This window comes from Nelumbo lutea, chromosome 2, assembly GCF_056320005.1.
Source record: "Nelumbo lutea isolate HS-2025 chromosome 2, American lotus-T2T, whole genome shotgun sequence".
Classification (NCBI taxonomy): domain Eukaryota; kingdom Viridiplantae; phylum Streptophyta; class Magnoliopsida; order Proteales; family Nelumbonaceae; genus Nelumbo; species Nelumbo lutea.
Genome location: NC_142685.1, coordinates 100,894,368 through 100,905,332, shown reverse-complemented (window position 1 = coordinate 100,905,332; position 10,965 = coordinate 100,894,368). Strand labels below are relative to the sequence as shown.

The following is a 10,965-nucleotide window of genomic DNA, read 5'->3' as shown; positions in this document are numbered from 1 at the left end:
TGCCAACCTTCTAAAAAGTCGATATCCTGCGTGAAAAGACCTGCCAAACAAGGCCTCAATTTACCATTTACACTTGTTTGGTGAATAGTGATCATGGGCTAGGCCGACTTGGGTTCTGGCCTAAAAATAAGCCTGGGCTTGATTTCGGGTCTATCTTTTATTACAAAATACTATATATAATATTTTATATTAAATGGAATATAATATATATAAATTTATTTTATAAATTATATAGTATAAATTTTATATAATAAGTGTTATATTATAATATTTATAAATAAAATATAATATAACATAAAATAACATAAATACATGCATATATTATGTATAAAATATAGATATTTAAAAATATGTGGATCAAAATTTCTGGGCTAGGCCGGACAAAATAGGATTTGGTCCTTAGAAGATCGTGCTCACAGTCTCACACCATTCGCACACCACTCATGCCATTTGAGGGGAGGAAAAATTTGAACTTATGCCTAGATTCCACATCATTTTCGCCCCATTTTGCATCACAAATTTACATATCAATTTTTTTTTTTACCTTTTTGTGGGGGTTAAAGTAGGGCGCATATTTACTTGTCCATAATAAATCTAAGGCCATGTTTGGGAGTGCTTAAATTAAAAATAAGTGCTTAAAAACAAGTGCTTATTCGAATAAGCACTTATTTGCATTGGCACCCAACTTTTTCAAGTACTTATTTTTTAAAATAACCACTTATATTAAATTGGGCATTTGGTAGTTTTTTTCTCTAATAAGTACTTAAATAAGCATTTGTGACTATTTTGTCCTTCATTTTCTTTCAAATTTTCAAAATATACCCTTTGAAAGCAATTTTATTAAATTACTTTTATAAAAACTTTTATATAAAAGTACTTTTATAAAGTGATTTCAGAAAAGTACTTTCATAAAAGTGTTTTCACAAAAGTGTTTTTATAAAAATACTTTCTTAAAAGTGCATTCGTAAAAGTACTTTTATAAAAGTGCTTTCGTAAAAGTACTTTTATAAAAGTGCTTTCGTAAAAGTACTTTTATAAAAGTGCTTTCGTAAAAATACTTTTATAAAAGTGCTTTCATAAAGTATTTTTATAAAATTCAACTAGGGATAATTTTATAAGTGGTATTTTAAAATTCAACTAGGGATAATTTTGGAAGAAAAAAATTGAGAGCACTTAAAAGAAGCTGGAAATTTGGGCTTAAAAAATAAGCCCTTATTTTTAAAATAAAAACTTATTTCGGGCTTAAAAAATAAGCCCTTATTTTTAAAATAAGAACTTATTTCGAGCTTATTTTCCAAATACCAATAAGTGCTTAATGACCCAAATAAGCACTCCCAAACATGGCCTAAGACTTGTCAACGAGTTATATCTGGTTCAGAATAGGGTGAACCAGTACCTAACGGATTATTAATTTTTGGATCTGATGTAGACCATGATGTCACTACATACACATCCAACCATCCAGGTGGGATGTGCATGGGTGGGCCCACTTTTAAGATTTCATCAGGAAGATGCGTAAATAAGGGTAAGTAGTAACTCTAACAACCAATTAGGTACAAACACGTCACTGTGAGTGATCCACACTGTTATCAGATGTATAGCAATTGACATATTCACCTCTGATTTGGCTGTTAAATGGTCGAATCTCAACAAGCACAACACAATGTTAAATGTACCTCTTGTCTTTTTGTTCATTACAGATTGCTTGTGCCTTGAAATCATGGATTTCTTTCTGCTGGTGGCAAGCAATTAGTTTAGAGTTGGAAAGGAGACTTGGGTGGTGTTTGAGATAGATGCATTTCACAGCTACAAGAAATTGATAATTGATAATTCATGTAAAAATGGATCCAATAACGATTTGTTTACAATTTTGAAGAGAAAATGATTGCGATTGCTGAATGCCATAGCGCTTTCTCATGTGACAGGTTGAAAAGTGAAAAAGATGATGACTACCATAGTTTTCAAGGCACCAACGCGAGGCTAGGCGACAGGGGGGCGCCTTGCCACCTAGTCTCCTAGGCGATGGATTTTTTTAAGTGAAAAATACATATCCTAGGTAGTTCCCTAGGTTCCATAACCATCTCTCCTTAATAACTATCCATAATTTTCATATAAATTTCATATTTATGTATAGAAAATCAACATATTTATGAGAAGAAAAAGAAGAAATAAAAGAAAATTCAATAAATATGGGGACTGAAATGTGTTAATTAGACAAAATTTTAAGTTTTTCCCTTATTGGTTCAAATTCTGAAGTCTTTGAGGGTTCAATACAGCAGTTAGTAATGTTTGTGTCGATTAAACCCTAACAAATAAGAAAATAATAAAAAGAAATTAGTTTATAAACACAAAAATAAATATTTTTGTTTAATAATGTCTATTTTATAATTATAATCTCAAAATTTAAAAGTATTTTATAAGATACAATACAAAATTGCTAGGCAACTGGGCGAGGCGAGCCTCCAAGGGCGCCTTGTCGCCTAGGCGTCGCCCAGGTGCCCGCCTAGGCGTTGCCTTGACAACTACGATGACTACCAATCCTTTAAATGCCCAATATGTTTCAAAATCCTAGCTTAATTTGAAAGGAGTAGAAATACAAATATATAAAGTGAAAAACCTTGTATTTTGTATGTTTTTGTATTGTACATATTTGCATTTGTGCTCTTTCCCAATTGAGCCAAAAATACAAATACAAATAAGTGTAGTTTGATGTAGTCTTCTTTTCTCTTTGTTGAGAAGTTGTAGTAAATCATTCTTCAGCAGCTCCACAACCTTCTAGATCGTCATTAGCTTTGATATTTGATTTGCTTGGAGCTTTCTCAAGTGAAAAGATGATGATGATGATGACTTTTATTGAAGCACAGGAAGCCAATTCAACAGAGTTTCCACTTCATCAATTCTAGCATTCTAATTTTATACTCATTTCACACTGAGAAACTTACTAAAAATTGCTATATACTTAGATGCACCATTAAGCCATGATTTCTGTTCTCATTAAGCCAGAACAAAAACCAGTTAACAAAATCATCCAAGTTCTCAAAATTATCTGTTCTAAGACCAAGCATGGTCACACAACAACAATGATGTGCACAATATGGTTTTTGGGCTCTTGCCACACATCTTGCAAACAGGGTCTTGTATGATGTTTCTTCTATACGAGTGTTGATCCACACCCAACTCGTTGTTGCAAATCTCTGTTGAGACACAAATAAAGGGAATACAAGTGTATAAGAAAATGCCACGCCTGCCTTTAAGTAATGTAACTAACAATCAACCACTATAACAAACTAAATAACAAACTGGACAAGTGGAGAGGCTGGTATAATAGAATTGTAACAGAAGTGTATAAATAAGGAAAGGAAGCTAGGAGGTGAATTATTGATTTTGGGAATACAATCTCTCTCTCTCTCTCTCTCTCTCTCTCTCTCTCTCTCTCTCTCTCTCTTCTTCTTCTTCTTCTTCTTCTCTCTCTCTCTCTCGTTCAGGAGGCAAGCTTCCTCGAAAAAGTCCCTGAGTTAAGGTAGTTCCTAACAAGTTAGTATCAGAGCCAAGATGCCAAGCACAAAGCCGTCCGCAATGGAGAACAGGGTTGACAACATGCAAGGAGAAATGCAAAGAATATCGGCTGACGTCAAAGAAATCAAAGAAAGCTTCGCATCCTTGCTTGAATGACTAGAACAGGCACCACCCGTGTCGAATTGGGAAGGGCAGGAAGAGCGTAGTGACACCAGTCATCGAAGTGGATCAAGAACAGCAAGAATCGAGTTTCCCATCTTCACAGGGGGAGATCCCACATCCTGGCTTCTGCGAACAGAAAGATACTTCGATTACCACGACAGCAGAGACCTGATTGTGTTCCATTAGCTTCCGCACACCTGGAAGGAGAGGTGATCGTCTGGTACCAGTGGTACCGACGACGGCACCCAAGAGCCACATGGGCAGACTTCACTGATGCCTTAACCATGCGATTTGGAGTCTCGACTTTTGAGAACTATGATGAAAGCCTCACTAAGCTACGACAGACCGGTTCCGTCCAAGATTATCATATGGTGTTTGAAAGGTTAATTGTGTGCATGCAAGGGTGGCCAGAAGACGCACTTGTCGGCAGTTTTGTTGGTGGACTCAAGGAAGAATTGCGGCTAGAGGTAAAAGCCATGCAGCCCACCACCATTCTTGATGCAACAGCATTAGCTCGACTACATGAAGACAAACTGAATCGGGCAAGAAGGATTAATCGACCTCTGGGAGTTGTGGTCAAACCAGGTATACTGAACCTAGAACAATGTATCTTGGGTAAACCGGAGTCCAAACCAGGAGTAGGAATCACAGGCAAGGATGCCAACTCTGGTTTAGGCCCCGGCTCAGCCAAGAGGTTAACCTGGCCTGAGATGCAAGCCCGATGGGAAAAGGGCCTTTGTTATGCATGTGGAGACAAATTCGGCTTGGACCATCGTTGTAAGATCCCTCAAGTTTTCTTCCTTCAACCTGAAATAAAAAACGTCGAGCAATCAACAGACATTGAAGAGCCAATGGACAACCAAGAATGGGGGAAATGGACAAAGGAATACCCGGAATTATTCCTGCAAGCCTTGACCGGTCTTGCTTCTTCTCAAACTATGAGAGTAACTGGACTGGTACAAGGGCGCCATGTGTCAGTTCTGATAGATAGTGGCTGTACTCTCGATTTCATTGGAGCAACCTGGTGTGCGACAGTATATGCACAAAATTAAAGATGAAGATATAAGGACATGAGTTTTAGGTAGATCTACACCCCCTAGAAATCAATGGAGCAGATGTAGTTCTTTGAGTCCAATGGTTAAGGCAACTAGGGCCGGTGATATGTGATTGGGCCAGTCTCACCTTGGGTTTTCAAGTGGGCAGCTCACAGGTGCATATTCAAGGACAACTGTTCAAGGGTCCAAGACCCATTAGTCTCACCACCCTAAGGAAACAGGCAACAGACCCAGCTCACATCATTTTAGTGCAGATAGGGAGGCCCAGCAGGCCTTCGAGACACTCAAAACAACTGTCTCGTCCCCACCGACGCTCACACTTCCAAACTTCTCAAAGGACTTCATCATTGAATGTGATGCATCAAGCCAAGGAGTTGGTGCAGTCCTCATGCAAGAAGAAAGGCCACTAGTGTTTTTCAGCAAAGCAATGACAACACAGAAATGGGCCAAGTCAGTATACGAACGCGAACTGATAGCAATTGTTCTCGCAGTTCAGAGGTGGCGGCCCTACCTTATAGGGAGGAGGTTCATCATACGAACTGACCTCCAGAGCCTGAAAATTCTGTTGGAGCAGTCCGTACTATCCTCGGAATAGCAGTGATGGATAGCCAAATTACTTGGCTACGATTATGTCATTAAATACAAGGCAGGGCACACTAACAAGGTGACGGATGCATTGTCACGCCAACCACAACTATTTCCATTACCTCTCATGGGCCCAACATATTCCATCATGGGTCAGCTAAGGGAAGAAGCTGAAAGGCACCCACAACTGAGCAAGCTGCGTTCACAGGTCCAAGAGGACCCTACTAGCCACCCAGGGTACAAAGTGGAGAATAACTTGTTGTTGTATAAACGCCGAATGGTGATACCACAGGATTCAGTCCATATTCAATAGCTTCTAGAAGTGTTCCACTCATCACCAGCAAGACACTTAGGGATCCTGCACACTTACAATAGACTAGCCACCCAATTCCATTGGAAAAGCATGCGGAATTCGGTCAAAAAATTCATAGCCGAATGTGACATTTGCCAGAAAAATATGGCAAATACCCAGTCTCCAGCAGGACTGCTACAACCACTCCCAATTCCTACACAAGTGTGGGCAGATATATCCATGGACTTTATAATGGGGCTTCCCCTTTCATATGGAAAATCCGTCATTCTCGTAGTGGTTGATAGATTCACCAAATACTGCCATTTTCTCCCTCTTTCCCACTCGTTTACAGCCTCAATGGTGGCTGAGATTTTTACTAAGGAGGTGGCACGACTGCATGGTACCCCTAACTCTATTGTCTCATACCACGACCCAATTTTTATGAGTCGTTTCTAGGTAAAACTTTTTTTACTACAGGGAGTGAAACTCTTCAAATCTACTAGCTACCGCCCTCAAACAGATGGATAGACTAAGGTGGGCAACCGGAGTTTGGAAACCTATCTAAGGTGCTATGTAGGGGATAAGCCACGTCAGTGGCTCAAGTGTTTTCATTGGGTGGAATGGTGGTACAATACCACATATCACAGTGCAGCAGGAATGACTCCCTTCTGGGCTCTATATGGATGGGACCTACCTCCCCTACTCCCATATGAGAAAGGGTCTACAGTAGTAGCAGCAGTGGAAGACCAACTCCTCCAGCGAGATAGGGTGTTACAAGATCTCAAATCCTATCTCCATCGAGCCCAACAATGCATGGCAAACTCCTACAACAGAAAGCATAGGCCTGTCCAGCACCAGATTAGGGAGCAAATCTTCCTTAAACTACAACCATACAAGCAAGTTTCAGTAAAAGGCCATAGGTAGAACAAACTGAGCCCAAGGTACTTCGGCACATTTTGGATTGTGGAATGCATTGGGTCTATGGCATACAAGCTTGACCTCCTAGCAACATCAAAATTGCACCCTGTATTCCATGTATCTCTACTAAAGAAATGGCCAAAAACAGGAGCAATAACAACAACCACCCTCCCATCATTCTCGGAAGATGGCCAAGTTCAAACTAAGCCCACCCAGATAACAGATTTCAGGTGGATACGCAAAGGGAATCACATCGAACCAGAGTCCGGTATGGTCAGGTCTCCCAATTGAGGATGCAGCTTGGGAACCTTACTTGGACTTGCAGAATAGATTTTCACATCTTGCCTTTGAGGGCAAGGTCGCTTTCAAGGGAGGAGGGACTGTTGAGACACAAATAAAGGGAATACAAGTGTACAAGAAAAGGCCACGCCAGCCTTTAAGCAATGTAACTAACAGCCAACCACTAGAACAAACTAAATAAAAAACTGGACAAGTGGAGAGACTGGTATAATAGGATTGTAACAGAAGTGTCTAAATAAGGAAAGAAAGCTAGGGGGGGAATTATTGATTTTGGAAATAAATCTCTCTCTCTCTCTCTCTCTCTCTCTCTCTCTCTCTCTCTCTCTCTCTCTCTCTCTTCTTCTTCTTCTTCTTCTTCTTCTTCTTCTTCTTCTTCTCTCTCTCCCTCTCTCTCATTCAGGAGGCAGGCATCCTCGAAAAAGTCCCTGAGTTAGGCAGTTCCTAACAATCTCCAAATAAAGTTTTTGATTTTTGGCTCTACTCACTTGGCAGCTCAAAATGGTTTTAGAACCGATGCATGTGGTATGAACAGAAGAGTTGAGTTCACCGGCTAAGCAACCTAGAAATTTATATGTTCAATGCCATTGCTCATTGGTGTGTTTCAAATGGTACTAGGACCTCTCATGAAAAGCAAGTTTCAAGTAGAAGTGCAAATATGCAATACTTACCAAACTATCCTATATATCAAAAGATTAAAAACCAATTATTGGGTGCACAGAGGAAGATGTGGTTGAAGAGGAAGATCGAATTAGTAGCAAGTTTATGCATTGGATCTGAAGTGAAAATGACAGAAATAAATGTTTTTTTTTTTTTTTGGGCTAGGCAAGGCAGACCTAACGGAGGCGGTGGGGAGCGAAAAGGAAAGATTGGGTCCCAGATCAGTGAGAAACTACATCCCAGCTGGTTGAAGTCAATGTTCCTGATTCACATTAACAATTTACTGACATAAAAGCTATCCATGTTGTTTAAGTAGTAGGATCAAAACATATAAATGAATTAGCAGTTTAATATGACAGATATTTCAGTGATCTATGAAAATTTTATTCATAAACTGTAATAATGTCCATCAGACCACAAACTAGCATATTTGGGCAAATAATGCATTACACCTCATGATTCCATGGTGATTGCATGGTTTAATCTGTGAGAGTCATCATCATTCCATTCTGTTCAGTTGCATGGTTTATCTGTTAAAATCAGTTCAAATTTTATTCATGTAGTAAGGAAATTTTAAGATAGACTACCCACAAGACATGTGTTTGAATAAAAAGTGTATAGCATCATTGTTTTCCATGATATAGTCAAATAAAATCCGAGGGCCCATGTACAAACCTAAAATATCAATTCTACTATAGAAAAGCATGAATTTTGCAAGCCTTAGTGTTTCACATGATAACAAAGAACTTTACAATTATTTCTATAGATGCTTCATTGAAGCAAATGAAATTTACAAGGGGCCAAAACGGAAACAAAGACTGTATAAAAAATTTGGTGATTACTTATCACATCTTGGTTTAATACAAAGTATGACTAATTTCTGCTACTTTATATACAGAGGCAGGATTACAGCAAACCAATCTCTACATGCACGAATTCTTTCATCTTCTTGTGTTGACCCCATGAAGTAGTAATACATAGTGCTGTCCAAAAAATTGATTGAATAATGTATAAAGAGAGAACCATGGAGTTAGAAAAAATGGAAGCTATTAAGTTCATTGTGGTTGCCACTGACGACCCTGGTTCTTCTTTGAGATGTAGTTATAGGCACAAACAAGCCGTTTGCCAAATCGACTGAGGTCCAACATGACATTCTGCCCATCTAAATAGACCTTCTTAGTGAATTCCCATCCCTTGGAGGTTATGCTCTTGGGATCTCTTAGGACAGGATCTTCCTTGTGATACTTCCTGTACAAAGAGCTCTCTCGAGGAAGGATTTTATAACCAACATACTTGAGCCCAAGCTTCATGGCAGGTTCACCGTAGTATGTCTCTGCAGCCCAGTCAATGCCCAGTGGGATCACTTGAATGAAGACAGAGCCGGGCCTCATGAAGAGTAAATGTGTCATGGCAGCACCATGGACTCCTATCATGGCATCACTAGAATTGAGAGCCCGATAAATCTTTGCTAGCTCTGTAATCCGGCTTGGCCTCAACACTTGAACATGAAAACCAATTTCCTCAGCTAATTTGATCATGGCATCCTCGTTCACTATCCTTCTTGATCCCTTTCGCAATATAATAACCAGTTTTGGCTTCTTCCCTTCTTCTTGCTTCTGTTCCTCCGCTTCTGATGACAAAGGTGATGGGGATAAGGACAATCTTTTTTTAAATTTCAATTGGGCTTCCCCTTCCAAACCTCGAATTAATCCTTTTATTCTAGGCCGATATGCCTGGTCTAGAAGGTTGCGAAAATCCAAAATACTCTTGTTCCCCTGCATTTGGGAAGAATCCACCGTGAGCTCATTGTGGATTCTGAGACCAACTATGGCTTCAGGAAAGCAATGGGTTCTCTGGTCTCCATTAAAATCTATTGGGGGATAATCAGAGAGCCGGGAGAGGATGTCGCCATACTTGGACATATACCACTTATGATATTCAAGCATAACAAACACAACCTTCTTTTTGAAGTGCTGAGAAGTAATATAAAGAGGGATAATTCCATCATTGAAATCATGATAAACATTCCCTGTATACCCACCTGTCGAGAAGAAGATAGCAGGAACAGAGTGCTGGACTTCGCATTCATGGCGCCCCCCAAATTTATATTTCTTCATAATAAGGTCTAGTTCGGGAATGGTATCCATAATGCTTGTCTCCCATTTCCGTGTATATGGCTTGATCTTCTCGTGCTGTAACTCCTCTTCCTCTTCCAAAGAAGCCATAGGATAACTATGAGAGCTAGTGTCGTTGTTAGAACTATAAAAGAAGATTGAAGAAGATGCAGATTGAGTCCTTATATCCCCTTTCATGAAACAGATGTCAAAACGGAAGGCACTTCTATCACAGAAAATGCTCCCTGCATGTATAGTTTGTTCCCAGAAGAAAGTAAATATTAGAAAAGATAGAAACAGCATTCTTTCAATCTGTTTCTGTTAGTTCGGTATAATGAAGAAAGGAAGAGAGAAAGAGAGAGAGAGAGAGAGAGAGAGAGAGAGAGAGAAGACTGAAATACCACTAGGGATTGCAGAACAAGGGGGAGCGTCTGCTTCTTTATGAGAAGGCTGCCCATTATGTTCTTCAGAGGGATCTGTTAGAAACAAGAAATAACGAATTTAGAGAGAAACCCAATAAAGAAAAACTGAAAAAGAAACCAGAAAAGAGAAAAGAAAATGCTTACACAGGAGGGAAATGGTGGAGGAAAAGCTGAAAAGCAGAAGAAGCAAGAGTAAGCTGCAAGAAACAAGGGAGAAGAGGAAAAGCGGAGGCAGAAACTTGGGCCTTGTTCTCTTGAAATAAGTAGAGCTCCCACACTCCAAAACGAGGGTCTGAGCCTCCTCCTCATCTCCACACTTTTTCATCTGATGGTAACGCTTATAATGCACCATCTCTCTCCTCCCTTGTTGCTTAGCTTCTTGAGATGACGTGAACCATGAAAGAAGTGGGCTTATATACATCAGGGAGTTGTCACCTTATGGGTTGTTTCTGGGTTTCTTTTATTCTTGAATTTTGATTCTTCTTCGACCTCTCTGCACCCACAGAGAAGAAGAAGAGGAAGAAGAAGTCAAAGGAGATTCGTACGTATGTGACCATGAAGGTTAATTTGGGGGAATATGGAACGTCGGAAATAGCCAATCAAACGCGTGAACCAGCGGAGATTCGAGGAGTTAAAGACATGGACAGCCCAACTTCGGAAAGTTTATTTATTCCATTTTTGAGTTTAAGCCTCAATTTAATACGATTTTAATACATCCTTATTCAATTTCAAAGCGTCCACGAGACCACGATGCTTGTTTGAGGCGAGGCGGAGCCAAACTTCCATTAAATTTAGCGCCTCAATTTGCAAGAGATCACACTTCTCTAAGTGTAAGGATGCATACATCTAAACCCAATCTGGTCCTTAGACCCCACATTGTTAACTAAATAGGGCTATCAATCGATCGGATATTGGTATAACTCAATTTGGTCCAATATAAATCC

General features: G+C 39.6%; 1 protein-coding gene across 1 annotated transcript; it reads right to left on the bottom strand.

Annotated features, from left to right (window-relative positions):
• Nucleotides 1-8,274: 8,274 nt before the first annotated feature.
• Nucleotides 8,275-10,689, bottom strand: LOC148872333 (xylan glycosyltransferase MUCI21-like). The gene is made up of 3 exons (XM_088972425.1): nt 10,166-10,689; nt 10,001-10,075; nt 8,275-9,844 (listed from the first exon to the last, which is right to left on the bottom strand). Exons 1-3 carry the CDS (start codon nt 10,440-10,442, stop codon nt 8,541-8,543), a joined length of 1,656 nt encoding a protein of 551 aa, XP_088828551.1. The 5' UTR covers nt 10,443-10,689; the 3' UTR covers nt 8,275-8,540.
• Nucleotides 10,690-10,965: the final 276 nt, after the last annotated feature.